Below are 17,908 nucleotides of genomic sequence, written 5' to 3' on the forward strand. Positions count from 1 at the left end.
AAAGGATTACCTTACAAGCAACACTTCGTAATAATATATGCATTATACTAAATTACAAGATTACAAGCTATAGGTATCTATACTCAATCGTTTTTAATTTCTTTTAAAAACTATATACCAAGTGACAATTGCATCAGTTTATGATAATTAGATAGATGCATACAAAAATTGTCTATTGTGGTCGGGTTGAATCCTCTAGACCGAGTTTAGAGCAATTATTTCATGCAACCGATGATGCCAAAAATGCGGGGGTGCGCGGGACGAGGTTACTGGAGTCAGTTATGTAACGCTGCCATACATGACCCAAAAAAATTTTATTAAGCTATGAGCTTCATCACATCTGATATTTGAGTAATTCTAAGCATTTCTAGCGTGAAGTGGGGGGGAGGGTGGGGTACAAAGACGGCCGCCATCCGTCATCTTTAAAAAAAATCTACTCTGATCCTGGTGGGTACTAGGGCAAGTTTGGTATCATTTTCGTATAAACCAAAGACGTAGAATTCATTGCTGATATTTGTTTTTTCAATTTCATAGTAATTTTACAAGAAAAACGTAAAAAGGTGAAAAATTTGGTTGGAGATTTTTGCTACGCGGAGCCGAAACTACAAAAGATAGAAAGTTGAAATTTGCACACTAGATTACATTTATAAAGTGTACAAGAGATAAGAAGCGATTTTGAGAAATTCAACCCCTAAGGGGGTTAAAAAGGGGATGAAAGTTTGTATGGGGTTCAAGTTTTATTTTAAGCTAGGAATTTGAAACTTCGTAAAACGATATATTATTAAAATACAAGAAAACTAATTTCAGCGTTTTTGAAAATTCATCCCCTAAGGTGGTGAAAAAGGAGTTGAAAGTTTGTATGGATATCAAAAAAATTTTCGAACGCGGGACTTGAATCTTTGTATTTGGGGATATTATTAAAAGACAGGAAAAGTAATTTCAGCGTTTTGTAAAATTCATCCCCTAACAGGGTTAAAAAGGGGTTGAAAGTTTGAATCCATTACAAATCCGAGTAGACACACATTTCTTATTGGCTCCCAGGCTTGAAATGCTTAGAATTACTCAAGGAACATATGTGATGAAGCTCATAGCTTAATAAAAAATTTTTGGGTCAACTTTATAACTGCTTCCGCTAGGTGAGCGAAGTCCCGTGCCGTGATTGGTCCGTTCAAAGACACGGACGTCACACAAAGACACTTTCGACTCGAACCTGGAGTAAAATTACCGTATGCGTGGCAGAGGGGGTAGCGCGACTATGCTCAGTCTGGAGGTTTTTTTGCCTGTGGGTTGAACAGGCGAACTGGGGACGACACTATTGTATATTGTATTGTCTGTCTATTTACGCCAGTATTGCGCGAATTTGTGGAACTGCTCCACTAGGACCGCCATGACAGCTGTTACTGACATGTCCAGGAGGTTCTGAAGATAGTGTACCGCTTCCTCGTCGCCAAGGTCCAGTCTAAAAACAAAATAAGTTATTGTTAAAATATTAAAAATCTACTCGTGGCATACCATTCGATAGGTCTTTAAAAATAACATTAAGGCTGCTAGGAGCGTTTTTTTGTAGTGAATACTTTTGGGAATAATTGTTCCGAAAGTCCAAAATAATGTACCTATATATAGACGGTCAAGCAAATCTTGTCAGTAGAAAAAGGCGCGAAATTCAAATTTTCTATGAGACGATCTCCCTTCGTGCCTACATTTTTCAAATTTGCCGCCTTTTTCTACTGACAAGATCTGCTTGACCAAGTATAGTTAGCCCGTAAACAGTCTGCAGCGATTTTGATAGCCCACGCAGTGCAAGTGTCATTTTAAACGTCAAACTTCTATGAAATTATGACGTATACTTAACACTTACACTGCGTGGGCTACCAAATCCGCTGCAGACTTTGTTTGGTGCGACTTTATATTACTTTTGTACCGAACGTATAAAAAAATTGAAAAAAAAAGAAGAAAGAAAAGTCATAGAATGTATCCGGACGATATCAGCCTGTCAGTTAAACTCAAAATTTGAAGGCTCCGTACAACACGGGCTGATATAGTCGCACCAATAAAAGTCTGCAGCGGATTTGATAGCTCACGCAGTGTAAGTGTTATTTATACGTCATAATTTCATAGAAGTTTGACGTTTTAAAATGACACTTGCACTGCGTAGGCTATCAAAATCGCTGCAGACTTTTTATGGTCTGACTATATCGTCCGGCGAACTGGTAATCTGTGGGCCCCTTTACATTCCACGACTCTTTTCTTTCCGCACATCACAGACTTAATAAATATTTTCCACGAAAATTATATTGAATATGATCGGTTGAGCCATTAGTGAGTTTCTTTTCAGAAAATTTCTTATACACGCACTAGGCGGGTATAAGTTTGGTGTGGAATTATGGGTGTCATTCTGAATCCCTAACAACGTTTGTCCTAAAGTCACTTGCTCTAACTGGTTTGTCCTAATGGGCACATGCCCTAACAATCAATTGTCATAACGATTATTTTCCATAATGTAATGGTTAGCCTAAGAATCATTTGTCCTAAACATTTATACCATAACTATCAAGATCCCTAAAGTTTTTTACCATATTTTCGAAATCCCTAACAATGTTTGGCATAAAATAACATGCTCTAACTGTTTTGACCTAATGGCTATTGCACTAATGATCTATTATCATAACAGTTACTTTTCCTATTGATCAATTATCATAACAATTATTTTCCATAATGAATGGTAACGAACTGTTGCCACAAAAGTGGGTTAGGTTAGGTTAAAACTGTGACCCTCGAAAAAACGAACTGCTGCCACAAAAGTGGATTAGGTTATGTTAGAACTGTGACCCTCAAAAAAACGAACTGCTGCCACAAAAGTGGGTTAGGTTAGGTTAGAACTGTGACCCTCAAAAAAACGAACTGCTGCCACAAAAGTGGGTTAGGTTAGGTTAGAACTGCGATCCTCGCAAAAATGAAATGCTGCTATTGGTTAGGTTAGGAGGGAAATTTAAATTAGGACATACGAGTATTAGGTCAAGAAACGATAGGCTAAGTAAAATTAGGTAACATGATGGTTAGGATATATAATTTATAGAACTAACAATAATTAGGCAAAAAAAAAATTATGCTACATAACATTAGGATAAATACTCAATATGGAAAGTGCCATTAGGGAAAAACATATTAGGATAAAAAAAAATCGGCCTGTCGATAATAGGGAAACCAAAATTAGGGTATACGAGTGTTAGGACAACTGATCACTATGACAAACAATATTAGGGAATGCAAAGATAGGAGAAAAGACTTTAGGGATTCAGATATAGATCCAGGAATTATGTACTTACCGTAATTTGTCTTGGACTTTTTTGACCGCCTTGTCGGGCTCCAGGGCTATGTCGGGCACCGAAGCGTCCACCATTAGGGAGAACAAGTTCAACATCAGGTTGGCGTGTCTGCAAACATAATTGCAATATATTTGCACGTCAGTAATTAACTATAATTATTATTGTGTTAGTATTTTAGTAAATTTGCTTCTGTGGAACCCGGTTAGGTAGCTGAGGATGCAACTGATAAACGCTAAGGCTCAGTAACATTGTCAACCACCGAGGTAAAACCAATTCAAACTATTATGCTGCCAACTTAACGAAACTCTCATGTCATTTACCGCTGCCTAAATCTGTTTTCGGTTAACACAGGTAGAGTAAATTCGTCTCTGCCCGCAGACAGGTAGAGTCAATTTGTCTGCCCGCGTAGGAGTCGCTTAGACAGCGTCGTGTAAGTTACTATAATTAATCGGGTATAGGGGACGAGCGACTAAAATATCCTCCTAAGATTCAAGAACACCGTATAAATTTTTTAAACTCCTGATAATGCTCAGAATGGACCCCAACAATAGCCATTTCGGTTCTCAGTTTAATCTTCTTCAGTCGGTCCCTCAATACTGAGGATCGTGACATCATGTCCTTCTGTTGAAGACCAGGTAACTCCATAGGGTTCTGTTCTGTTCATCGCCAAGCGCATGGCCTCGCGCAATTTTAATTGCATAAGTGCCGTAATTTGAGCCCACCATCTAGTAGTCTCAGTTTCACAGACGATGTCAAAAGTTAGTGTCGTTTATAGAAGACAGGTCCATTCACTTAGGGCCACTTGCACCATTCACTAACCCGGGGATAACCGGTTAAATCTGGAGTTACCAGTATAATTGGACAATGGGTTAGCGGTTTAACCGGTTAATGTGGGTGGTGCAAGTGGCACTTAGTCGTGTACAGCCGACAAGAAAAAAAAAACTGACCTCCTAAGATGCAAGAAAGCCGTATAACACTGCTTCTTGAACTCCTGGTAATGCTCGGAATGGATCCCGCCCATGGCCTCCACCATCTCCTTGCTCAGCTTCATGGGCGGCGGCAGCGGCTTGGGGTCGCGGCCCAGGATGTAGCCGAAGTCGATGTGGAACAGCGCCCCGGACTTGGTCAGCAGCAGGTTGTCTAAGTGCCGGTCACCGACTCCTGGAGATTCACATTCACAATTATATCACAATAAATAATAGTACTACCGTACAGAAAGGAAACTTCCTACAAAACTGAAGTTTGACAGCGGTTCAGGGTCAAATCATGCTATCCGTTACTAATATATGGCACTATCCCTTTCGGCTATTTAGGGTTGTCAAAATTCAAGCCTTTATCTTATCTGTGGTCGTGCACGCAAAGGGACGACAAGTTCTGTCAAATTGCTCGGAGCAATGCTAAGCCGAGCGGAGCCGAGTTTGCCCGAAGGAAGGAGTTTCGCACCCCTGATTATACATTAGCACAGAATAAATAATAGTACTAAGTACAGAAGACTCACTCTCTAACAAAACGCGTCTGTTACGATCAGCACAGATATGGCCGCTAGGTGGCGACAGCGCCACGCGCGGCTTATGGCAAACCCCAAAGTTGGGGCCGAACGGATGCACTTTTAGCTACCTGTAGCAAAGCGACGAAATCGCGGAGTGAGACACGCCTGACATTAGTATGAATTTAGAGTTGGGATGAATACCTATTGATGATTAATCAGCAGTTTCCATTTGTGGAAAAAAATGTAGGTATTCAGAATTAACTATACTTTTCCAGTTATCAAAGTAAAACTATCCAACCTGCATTCGAAAAACCATAGAGACATATATGTCAACTATGTTGACTTGTTTGAACTGTTTCACCGCCACGACTATGTATTGTACATACCAAATAATAGGAAACTTTATCACAATTTATTAAGTTAATTTCATACTGTAACTTTTGTTGACTATGGCCAACTGTGGGTTATAACATGTAACACAAGAATTTTAAGAATTACAAATAAGGAATTATTACATACCTAAAAGATACGTAATAACGCAATAGCCCGCGCAGCTCCTAATATAAGTATCCATCGTCTCCGGTTTGACCCCGTACGGTGCGCCCTCACAAGGGTTATATTTCCGGAAGAAGTTCTGTATAGTGCCCTCGGTGGCTAGAGCTTCGGCCACGGTCACTGATTCGATGAATTGGAGGAATCCGTGCTTTGAGCTTGTGGCTAGGACCTGTAAAAGTATCAAGAATTTGTATAGAATTACCCCATAATAGAAGGCCGTAGTTCGAAGTAGATTATACATAGCTGTGATAACCCGTAATCAGTGAAACTGATAATTTAAGATAGGTAAAAAAATTTAATTGATATCAAGTAATACTTTAGTTTTGTTATCTACACCATTTTATACAAGGGACAGTATTTTAAGTCAGCATTAGTTTTGCGTTCTAAAATATCGTCAGAATTTTCAAATAAGAGCACAGTTATAACTTTTTTTTAAGATTTGTAGAAGTATTTTAGAAGCACTCTAAGAACTTAAATTGGGCATGACATAGCCTATACCAAATATCGTCGGGTGACAAGCAAAAGTCACTAAGTACTATCAAAAAATTAAAGTAACAATTCACTTTATTACACTTGTAACACGGTTTATAGTCCAATAATTTCAATGGTGTTAGTTAGTGACTTTTGCTTGTCACCCGACGATATATAAACCCCTCAACTCACAGCATTTCAACGAAAAACAAACTAACCTTATAAGGCGTCAACTTCAAATCCAAGTTCTCCCTCCTCAACAACTTGTCCATAAGCGTAATCATCTGCAAAATCAGCTGATCCTGCCTCAAATCGTCCCCATGTTTAAACATGGCTTCATACTCCACTCCCTCCGTCGTCAAAAACGTCAACTTCGACGGCATTAAAGCCGATTTGAACAGACTAGCTTTCTTAGCGACGATTCCTTTGATAGTCACGTTAGGGTCTAGAGGAAAAGGCATAGGTTCGAAGTTGGTGAAGTTGAATTTGAAGGCGTCGGGGTCGGCTAGCAGCTGTTGGAGACGTTCGGCCTTCTTGTTACGGTTGCCGCTCTCGCGGGTGACGGTTTTGACGAGTTTCACTAGTTTGTCGATGAAGACCTGTTGGCGAGCGAGGAAGGAGCGAGTGCGTTGGTGTTCCGCGGTGCCTGGGAAATATAGTAGACATATTATTGTGGGTCACTTTACCTTTAGGACACGAAAAAATAACAAAAATCGGACAAGTGCGAGTCGGACTCGCCCACCAAGGGTTCCGTACTTTTTTAGTATTTGTTATAGCGGCAGCAGAATACATAATTTGTGAAAATTATAAATGTCTAGCTATCACGGTTAATGAGATACAGCCAGGTGACAGACAGACGGACAGAGGAGTCTTAGTGACAGGGTCCCTTTTTACCTTTTGGGTACGGAACCCTAATTAAAAAACTAAAAGGTGTATTGGGATTATTACGTAAATGGGATAGTTCCGTAACTAAAAAAAGCGATGCTGGTACCTTGATAACTTCATTTTTATCCGACTTGTTCTTAATGACAGCCAGAACTGCTAAGGATTGTTTCCACCTGTTGTCTATACATGACAAGTTTTTTCTGTTAGTTTTTTTACCTTTAGCGAGCTGATGACTAAACGTCCTCATGACAGTAAGGTACATGCTCCTAATAGCCATTTCCTGCGTGGTCTGCCGATCCTCGCACTCGATGAGGAGGTACCAGTAGAGATAGTTGGCTAGGACGCAGTTGTTGCAGGCGCGAGATATGAGGAATGTTGCCAGGTTTAGGCGCTCTTCTGTTGGGTCGGTGCCGTCGCTGTAATATAAAGATAAGATAAGTTTTTGGCAAAAATTTCATTTTTGGTACAATCTTTTACCGCTGACAGTACTTTTCTTTCCACAGGCAACTAATGCTCATCGAGACAATTCTAAAAACACCAACACACAATTAGGTTTCGTTGTTTTATCACAGAGTTCCTATGGCCACCACCGGTCTCCATCATCAGATCAGCTCGATGACACCATAATATTGCATTGTCATCCTATTGATACATGCATGCAAAATTTCAGCTCCATCGGAAACCGAGAAGTGGATCAAATTTAACTTGCAAGATTTGATTACAGACCGTCAAACAGACAACGGTCAGGTGAAAGTAAATAAAAGCTTGTAAAAATGCCAATTACAGCGCAGTAAACAGTAGTCCCCTTGTATGAACTATAGGCGGCAGCATAGAAGCCGTCAGATTTTTGGCGCGAGGCGTAAATGTGTCGTTTATGCTTCCGATGTAGCCCACAAGGTGGCAGTACCTACTATACAAGGAAATGTACCGACGAGAACGGTAGATGGTAGCACTTGCTTTGGCAATGTACATGTGCATATATGTTGCCGGTTCAGGCCACAAGATGGCAGACCCTCCAACGCGCACGGTCTCTAGTATTAGTCATAACCAGGCAAGAGAACAGAAATTTAACGTTAATGGTGGCACTTACACACTCTGTCATTTTGCCATGTCCGTGCTGAGTTAGCTTGGACTGACTTTAATAGTTATAGTTGGTCAAGAAAATCTTGTGAGTAGAAAAAGGCGGCAAATATAAAAAATGTAGGCACGAAGGGTTAACGTCCCATAGAAAATTAGAATTTCGCGATTTTTTTTACTGACAAGATTTGCTTGACCAACTATATTTGTAATACAAAGGGGCAAAGTTCTTGTTTAACCGCTCGTGCTAATATTGATACCCGAGCAAGCGAGATATCCCAAAATTGAGCCCCGAGCGTAACGAGTGGTTTGAAAAGTTGAATCTTGTGAGGGTTAAACAAATGTTGCCACCGAGTGAAACACAAAATTTAACACACCAACAGCCTAATTGCACTATCAGAGTGACGTTCAAAGGGTTGAATTAAAGGTTAAACGCAAAAAGATGTTGTACAAACCCGAAAGAATTGTTGTCAACGACAGAATTGTTGTTGTCGGTGTTGTCTGTGAGCGTGTCGTCTTCTGAACGACGGCTGATCGTCGATGACGTCATCTCGCTAGCTGTTAGCACTGCAAATTATATTGTAACTATTATATAATCTGTGCGGAAAGAGAAGAGTCGTGAAATGTAGGGGAGCCCATACATTCTAATCGTAGAATGTTTGGGCTCTGAACATTCTACGATTAGAATGTATGGTCTCCCCTACATTTCACGACTCTTCTCTTTCCGCACAGACCCTAATTGCTGAAAATAGCTTGAAAAATGCACCCACATGGACGCTTTTCTGTTTCGCCCTATGGTTGACTGGTATATAGAGAATGCCTATACCGGCATTAAGTCCGCCTGTTGTACTTTTTGTATGTGCAATAAAGTTTAAAATAAAATAAATAAATAAATAAAAATGGTTTCTATTTAATTTTTCAAAGTTAAAAAATAAAGGCCACAGGTTTTAGTACCTCTCTCAAATATCAGTACTCGGTATTGTAAGGGGTTCCCCCCATTTTGGGTGATCAGCTGTAACCGGGGTTCTTAAACATTATTGTAGTGACAGTCTATTTTCATCAAGTTCAATATTTTTGCAATTTTCTTGTAAGAGAACTCTACAATCAACAAATAATTAATTTTGTAAAGAAAAAACATTTATTTGTTATAACGTTAATTAACCTACTGACTTTCATGACTATTCTATACAACACGCTATAGTAAAATTTATTAGACTGATAGAGCCCATTAACGCGCACACTAGCGCCACTGCTAAATAATCGTGATTATTTAAATTTAACGAAATATATTTAAAAAAGGGGGCCGCTACGGACTGTATTGTGTATTTAAGTACCTTTCGAACACATCAAACTAGTTTTTATGTTGCTGGATTCGTCAATCTATGCGTCCAAAGTTAAAACGGCCGTTTTTGTTTTGTGTTCATAGATATCGACGAATCCAGTGGCGCTAGTGTGCACGTTGATGGGTCTTAATAAATACATAAGGGCCGCCAAAGAGGTCATCACCATCATCAGTCGTTCCCTCAATGCTGAGGATCGTGACATAATGTCCTAATGTTGCTGACCAGCCTCTTCCATAGGCTTCCGTCACCCGCCATATGTACGGCTTCCTGCAGATGTAGATGCAACGGTGCAGTCAAAGAGGTAAAAGAGCAATAATTACCAGAGGTGGAAAGCAGGCTGGCTTGGCTTCCCCTCGGCCCGCTCTGCAGCAGCCGCCCTTCTGAATCCGAATACACGGCCACATCTTTGCCGCATATACGCGCGTACTCTACAATAAGGGAGTCACCAATACATTAACTACTAACTAGCGACCCGCCCCGGTTTCGCACGGGTTACACAAAACCTAAACAAATTATACACCTCAACCTTCCTCAAAAATCACTCTATTGATAGGTGAAAAGCGCATGAAAATCCGTTCAGGAGTTTTTAAGTTTATCGCGAACATACGTACACACAGACAGACGCGGCGGGGACTTTGTTTTATAAGGTGTAATTATAGGCCTGCCCGCGATAATGTCATGAACTTTATAAATGAACTCTATCAATCCAGTATATTTTTTGAAAACCTTTTGTGCTTAGGTAAGGTACTAGTGCTCGACGCTGCAGTAGTATTCGACATGGGCACTTTATGTCAAAGTAATATAGGTTAAATTTGAACGGAGAAGATTTTTCTGTATTCAAATTTAATCCTTGTCACTTTGACATAAAGCGCCCATGTCGAATACTAGTGCAGCGTCGAGCACTAGTAGGTACTTCTACCTTATTAATGAAACTGATAAATAAATAAATATTATAGGACATTCTTACACAGATTGGCTAAGTCCTACAGTAAGCTCAAGAAGGCTTGTGTTGTGGGTACTTAGACAACGATACATATAAATATGTACTTAAATACATAGAAAACAACCATGACTCAGGAACAAATATCTGTGTTATCACACAAATAAATGCCCTTACTGGGATTCGAACCCAGGACCATCGGCTTCACAGGCAGGGTCACTACCCACTAGGCCAGACTGGTCGTCAAACTGATGGATTACTTTGGATATCTTAGATGTGATGTATTATCCTACCTTCGTGTATTTCGTTGAAGTCCTCGTATTTCAACGCCTGTACGAGCTGCAGGAGGTACAGCAATAAATCTTCGTCTGGTGCCTGCTTCAGTCGCGAAATGGCGTATCTGTAAAAAGTGAAGTTAATAACAATATTTTACTATGCACCTTGACTGCCGTGATTTTTTTTCACTAGCATTAAAGGCTTGCTACACGGTCGCCGACAAGCCTTCTAACCGTCTGACCTTGGTCTGTCCTTGGTCAGTTTTGGTCAAATTTTGTTGGTAACAACTGTCTACACGGTCCGGGACCGGCCAAGGCCACGCGGTCTGGGGGCTTGTCGGCGACCGTGTAGCAAGCCTTTTATAACTAACTGTAGTGTGTGAAAAAAAAGAGTTAAATAAAAATCTCTATGAACATAATGAGTAGGTACAGTCACCTGCAATAATATGTTACTCTTCGAAGGCCGCAAAAAAATGTGACACGCTCTTATGGCTCAACAAATAAGATCGTGTCAGATATTTTTGCGGCCTTCGTCGTGTAACATATTATTGCAGGTGACTGTACAATGACATGTATATCTCTACTCTTAATATTTCATTAAAAGACTTAACCGCTCCATATTTTTTACAAAATAAGGTAACATTTGGTATAGAGGCCGTGCGCGTTGAAGGGTCTGCCATCTTGTGGTCTAAATCGGAAACATAAACTTGACATTGACACTTAACACCAAAGAAGGTGCTGCCCTCTACAGTTCAGGTACGTTTTCTTGTGCATTGTAGGTTCTGCCATCTTGTGACACGTCATAAACAACCACCATGGGAACTCATTGCTTCATCATTAGTAACCAAGCTGTTTTCAATTCTATTTCATACAAAATAAGGTTCATATTAACTTACTTCCTGACAGCGGGATGTGTGAACTTGGGTGTGAGCAGCTCCAAAGCGTCTTCCAAGTTCATGGGAGCCCATTGCTTCATTAGTAACCAATCTGTTATCAATTCTATTTCATACAAAATAAGGTTCATAACTTACTTCCTGACAGCGGGGTGTGTGAACTTGGGTGTGAGGAGCTCCAAAGCGTCTTCCACGTCCATGGGAGCCCATTGCTTCATCATGGACAGGGCTTGGCGCACCTCCGCTGGAAAACATACTCCGTTAAACAGTTGATCATTAAGTAAGAGAGTTACTGTCATGGTAAATTATGTAGCTACAGTTCATTTACTGCCATCTTTCGACAGAAAATTAAAACGGTTTAAACGCCATTTGACTTTGATCCTTATTCTTTAACTGATATGTGTTAACTTTTTAAATATTAATATTCACGCCATCTACTCGAGCATAGGCTGAAGGTTGTGGCGCCATCGCTCGAAAACATGGAACCATATCTTTGGCCTATAGTCGAGTAGATGGCGTGAATATCAATATTTAATAAGTTAACACATATCAGTAAAAGAATAAGGATCAAAGTCAAATGGCGTCCTAACAGCAGTTTTATGTTTTGTCTAAAGATGGCAGTAAATTTACAGTGGCTACATAATTTACTTTGACAATCCGTCTCTATAGACTTTATTCTCTTTGGTAATATAGCGGATACCTAACCTAAATTACGCCATAAAAATTGTATTTTTTATAAAAGACTAAAAATTCAGAAAAGCGATCTCCTTCAATCAACCTTTGGGTAGTAGAGACATACTCTGGAAAGTAAATGGGAAACTAAATAAATAAATACTATAGGACATTTTTACACAATTGACTAGTTAATAAGGCCCACGGTAACTGTGCGGTTTCAGAGGAATTTTCTTTGTGTGCTATCCTATAAGGGTGCCATTTTTTCCTTTTGAGGTACGGAACCCTAAAAAGCGTTGTGATGGACTTATGCGAGTATTTAAAAGGGAAGTACTTATTAAGATATTTTCATTTGTTTGCTTTATCATTCCATGAAGGTCACGAATCTAGTCTGAAGAGAAGACAAGGTTACGTGAAACTATCATGAATCACGTTTAGTATTACTTATACATAAGCACGGCATGCTTACGTTTACTTATCTTCAATGTTTGGCCCGTTCGGCGCCTTCTGCTTAAGCTGTTATGTATACTCTGACTTAGGGGTCATCCATTAATTACGTCACACGAATTTCTAGGTTTTTTGACCCCTCCCCCCTCCTTGTCACACTTGGTCACATTTGGCAAACCCCTCCCCCCTAGTGTGACGTCACATTTTTTCTACGAAATCGCCAAATCGAATTAAGTAAGTACCTAAGTATTATTAATATTTTATCAAAATATTTTTGACGATATAAATATTAGTAATTTTATAACCTAAAACTGCTTAGGAAAGATAATTAAACGAATAAAAACGATTATCGTTTTAAAAACTTGTTATTTAAATGTACAGCGAATAAAATAATTTAAATAAATTTTCGGTTACTGATGAAGTTAAAGTGACGTCACAAAATTTGTGTCTCCCCCCTCCCCCATGTCACAATATGTCACATTTTCTTGACCCCCTCCCTCCCCCTAAACGTGTGATGTAATTAATGGATGACCCCTTATACGATTAAGTGTTACTTTGTCTATAGTTTTTACTTCACAATATACCTACGAGTAAATTGTATCACAAATACGTGACATTTACGTTTTTAAATAATATATGGCATATAAGATAACGGTTAATATGAACCAACTACAAAACTATAAATGGGCTTAGCCGGTTAAGTATTTTACAGATGGCGCCAGCATAGCTTGCCCTGTCAATCCCTAGAATTGTGTCAATTCTTGTTTTTTTTTTTGGAATTTTATGACCTGGATGCCAGCCCCTTAAACCAAATCTCAACATTTTAAAATATAGCATAACATATTAACATAAAATTTGATATTTTAATAGCGAGTTTTTTTTGGAAATAAACGAATACATACCATTGCTAACTTCCTTTTGCGGCATTCTTAACACTTCACATTAGTCTTCAAAACATCACTATCTCACAATTTTCACATATGTAGTTATAAATAAATAAAATAAAAAATTAATAAATATTATAGGACAATTTTACACAGATCGACCTAGTCCCACGGTAAGATCATTAAAGCTTGTGTTGTGGCTGGGGTCTCTTTGTTTCCCATAAAGTTTTAGGTCATAATGTATTGTTTGTCATATTATCGTTAGCCATAAAACTGAAACCGTTAACTTTTCAGGATTTTCGTAAGGTTATTCTATAGATAGGTTAGGTTAGGTTAGGTTTGTTTTATGGCAATCCTGAAAAGTTACGCGTTTCTGAGAAAAACCAATTATGACGAACGGAAATTCGGACAAACAATACATTATGACTTAAAACTATTTGGGAAACAATAGAGACCCGTTGTGGCTACTAGACGACGATATATATATTAACCTATTACAGTACTAACACACCTGGGGCCCGTTTCTCAAAAACTTGTAAGGGGTCGTGCACAAATCACGCGAGGTTCGATAGGGTGAGGGGGATCACGAAAAACTCACGATAGATCACGTTGGAGGAGGGGGGTATAAGGAAACCTCACGTGTACGTTTCTACAGTAAACGAAACTAAGAAAAAAACACCAACCACATGAGTAAATACCTTTTCTCGGTTTCGTTAAACATAAATCTTCACTCTGCACTTTAAAATAGCGAATGTATTTAACGAAAATATAAAATAAACAATATTTTTTTTTTTATTATTATGAATGGGCTTACTCATGGCCACAGACTAGCCGAGGCGTAGACGTGGCCTACGATGGAGCGAGCTCGCCCAGAAGGTGCCTGTTCACTCTTGATTTGAAGGTTGCCGGGTTATAAGAACACGGAAATATAGACGCCGGCAAGGAATTCCATTCCTTGGCAGTGCGCATAAGGAAAGTAGAAGCAAAGCGCTTCGTGCGAATTGGTGGAATATCTACCAAGTAAGGATGGAAACCGGCCGTGCGTCTAAAAGTCCGATGGTAGAATGGGGACGGTGGAATAAGCTCGTGTAGCTCTTGGGCACACTCCCCGAAGTGCAACCTGTAGAATACCGACAGGCTGGCGACTTTCCGCCGATGGGCCAAAGACTGAAGCTTAGCCGTTAGCTTCTTGTCGCCAATCATCCTCCTGGCTCTGCGCTCCACTGAGTCCAAAGCGGCGAGTTGGTATTTAGCTGAGCCATCCCACAGGTGGCTGCAATACTCCATACACGACCGGACTTGAGCTTTGTAAAGTGTTAGAAGCTGTCCAGGTGTGAAGTATCGCTTCACCTTATTTAGGACGCCCAGCTTTCTGGCCGCAGTTTGTGCTTTAGACTCAATGAAGCTGCCGAAGCTGAGGACTGAACTCAGCTCCATGCCGAGGAGTTCCAGGCTGTCGGCAATAGGTACAGATGCACCCCGGAAAGAAGGAGTCAGGTCGAATGGACTCCGTTTTGCGGAAAATAGACACGTCTGCGTTTTGGAGGCATTGAACGTGACCAGATTGTCACCACCCCACTGGGAAACGAGACTAAGGGTCAAGTTCATTCGCTCAACCATGGCCTCTCTCTGTGAATATATTTTCTAAATACAAAACTATTTATCTTAAAATTAGGTCGAATTAAAAAAAATCAAAAAAATACACGTGAGGTTGCGTGGGGGGAGGGGGGGTAGCCAAAAACCTCACCAAATGTCACCAAGGGTTAGGGGGGGTCAAAAAGTAGCCAAAAATACCTCGCGTGATTTGTGCACAACCCCTAACATGTAATACAAAGTCCCTTTCTGTTCTTTTTAGAAACGGGCCCCAGTACAGTAAAATAATTATTTTTGTGTTAGGTACAGTCACGGTAATAATCTAATCGATACCGTAGTGTACACTCGTACCAAGTACTAATTAGGTAAGCTTTATATTTTGTTCTAATTAGTACCATAGTGCACAAATTAAATCTTAATTGCAACAAAGTCTTCCCTGTAATTAGTAAGAGTGCGAAATAGAACTAGAAAACTAGTAAGGGCCCCCGAAAACGATAAGATATTATGTTATAGCTTTACACTATCAGTTTTTTTTTATAGCCTACATTGTGTCCCACTGCTGGGCAAAGGCCTCCCCTGTCTTTCGCCACTCGTCTCGGCTTTGTGCATGCTCCCCCTAGTCGCCACAAAATGAGTCCAGGTCGTTTCGCCATCTCATTTTTGGTCTGCCTCTGCCTCGGGTGATCTGTGGTGCCCATTCGGTCGCTATTTTGGCCCATCTGTCCGGGTGCATCCGACAGATATGTCCCGCCCAATCCCACTTGAGCTTGGCGGCCTTCACACCCACATCTGCGATTCCAGTTTTGGAGCGCAGCTCTGTGTTCCTTACCCGATCGATTCTACGGACTCCTAGTATACTGCGCTCCATTGTTCGCTGGCAAATCTTGAGTCGGGACTTTTAGGCTTCTGTTATTTACATCGTATATATGTATTTAGAAATGCGTTATTTTAACCCGGAAAACGTTTTGTAGACTCAACAACATTTGTTTTAGATCGATTATTTGCGAAAATATTTAATTTATCAGGAAATGGTTGCAAATTACCCCTATTCGTCAGACAGACATGGCGAAACTATGATGGTTCCTAGTAGTAAAGGACCTACGGAACTAAAAAAACCGGACAAGTGCGAGTCGGACTCGCCCGCCGAGGGTTCCGTACTTTTTAGTATTTGTTGTTATAGCGGCAACAGAAATACATCATCTGTGAAAATTTCAACTGTCTAGCTATCACGGTTCGTGAGATACAGCCTGGTGACGGACTGACGGACAGCGGAGTCTTAGTAATAGGGTCCCGTTTTACCCTTTGGGTACGGAACCCTAAAAACGGACTTCTCTTGTCGCAAGTGAAGAATTTTATAGCATATCAGGTAATTCAGGTACAGCTCGGTTTGCGACAGACAGACAGAGTTATTTTAATTGCGTTTATTATAATTAGTAGGGATTGAGATGTTTATATTTAATTTTACGACGTATTTACATTACTCATGGTCACGGCTTTGGTTAAGAGTAGTATAACTAAAATGTTTCAATACAAGTAACGCAATGTTTTCAACACTATTCACGGTCGAGAATTAAAAATAAAAGTCAAAGGCACCGAACTCGTTTGTCAACAATATTGACCTCAATTGCATTAGCGTAGGTTGCATGGAAGAAAGGTACTTCAAGTTCCGTGTAAAAAAACCGGTCAAGTGCGAGTCGGACTCGCGTTCTAAGGGTTCCGTACATTACCCAATTTTTAACAATGTATTTTTTTATGTGGAACGTGAATGAAATGTGTTTCTTCAAATAAAAACCCGTGGTCGGATCAAAAATTAAGTAATTAAGTCCGACTCACGCTTGACTGCACATTTCTAATAGGTTTTCCTGTCATCTATAGGTAAAGAACTATTTTGTGTATTTTATTTTTTTCAATATTTTAGACCCAGTATTTTCGGAGATAAAAGGGGGGTACAGACAGACAGACAGACGCACGAGTGATCCTATAAGGGTTCCGTTTTTTTCCTTTTGAGGTACGGAACCATAAAAATAGAACTATGGGTGATTTTTGTCATACTGTAGCCAAAACTTATGTTTGAATCCGTTTATTATAGACTATTATAGAGCATGAATACCTACGTAACAAATAACATGGTATGTTATTGTAAAAACTACACGGTCAGGTGGGGTAAGGGAAACGTTATTTTTGTCGGTGTAAGAGAAACCGTATGAGAAAAGTCCTTCTACGTAAATATTAGTTTTTAGGGTTCCGTACCCAAAGGGTAAAACGGGACCCTATTACTAAGGCTTCGCTGTCCGTCCGTCCGTCCGTCTGTCACCAGGCTGTATCTCACGAACCGTGATAGCTAGACAGTTGAAATTTTCACAGATGATGTATTTCTGTTGCCGCTATAACAACAAATACTAAAAACAGAATAAAATAAAGATTTAAATGGGGCTCCCATACAACAAACGTGATTTTTGACCAAAGTTAAGCAACGTCGGGAGGGGTCAGTACTTGGATGGGTGACCGTTTTTTTTTGCTTTTTTTTTGTTTTTTTTTTATTATGGTACGGAACCCTTCGTGCGCGAGTCCGACTCGCACTTGCCCGGTTTTTTTAATATCTTTAAGTATCTTTAACTGTTTATTTACCCTACAAGTGTCCACATTCCCCCATAGTTCCTCTTACCTGACCTTAGGTGTTTAGTTCGGTATTTTAACTATTTTAATGTATTTTTTTAAATATTATGTATTACATTAACTTTGATGATGGACCCTAATTTAATTTTATTTATTTAAGGATCACCAACGGATGATACATCTACACAATTACATAGGAACAAGGACATTTAACATTAACAGATGCTTAGACACTTATAGGTGACCGCAGCCCTAATATAGATAGATAATATGTTTTACTTAAAAAAAACAGGTTCTTTGAAATTTATTTCTGAATAATTAATAAAAACAAGATTGATTTAGTCACGTGCTAACCATAACTACATATTAAAAAACAATAGACATAATTTACAATACAATTAAACTATCGTTTAAATATTTTCTTTGTTTTATGATATAGTGC

The 17,908-nt window shown here is 39.6% G+C and overlaps 1 protein-coding gene across 2 annotated transcripts in view; it reads right to left on the reverse strand.

Annotated features, from left to right (window-relative positions):
* Positions 1-1,204: 1,204 nt before the first annotated feature.
* Positions 1,205-17,908, reverse strand: part of LOC134669408 (phosphatidylinositol 3-kinase catalytic subunit type 3) — a 46,745-nt gene continuing 30,041 nt past the window's right edge. For both annotated transcript variants that reach the window (XM_063526941.1, XM_063526940.1), the window contains exons 9-18: positions 11,393-11,498; positions 10,380-10,486; positions 9,467-9,574; positions 8,259-8,370; positions 6,943-7,142; positions 6,060-6,487; positions 5,335-5,539; positions 4,274-4,487; positions 3,327-3,434; positions 1,205-1,459 (exon numbers count right to left, since the gene is read on the reverse strand). In XM_063526941.1, coding sequence (XP_063383011.1) covers positions 1,336-1,459; positions 3,327-3,434; positions 4,274-4,487; positions 5,335-5,539; positions 6,060-6,487; positions 6,943-7,142; positions 8,259-8,370; positions 9,467-9,574; positions 10,380-10,486; positions 11,393-11,498 — 1,712 coding nt within the window. In that variant the 3' untranslated portion in view covers positions 1,205-1,335. The remainder of the gene's footprint in view (positions 1,460-3,326; positions 3,435-4,273; positions 4,488-5,334; positions 5,540-6,059; positions 6,488-6,942; positions 7,143-8,258; positions 8,371-9,466; positions 9,575-10,379; positions 10,487-11,392; positions 11,499-17,908) is intronic.

Source organism: Cydia fagiglandana, chromosome 12 (assembly GCF_963556715.1).
Source record: "Cydia fagiglandana chromosome 12, ilCydFagi1.1, whole genome shotgun sequence".
Classification (NCBI taxonomy): Eukaryota; Metazoa; Arthropoda; class Insecta; order Lepidoptera; family Tortricidae; genus Cydia; species Cydia fagiglandana.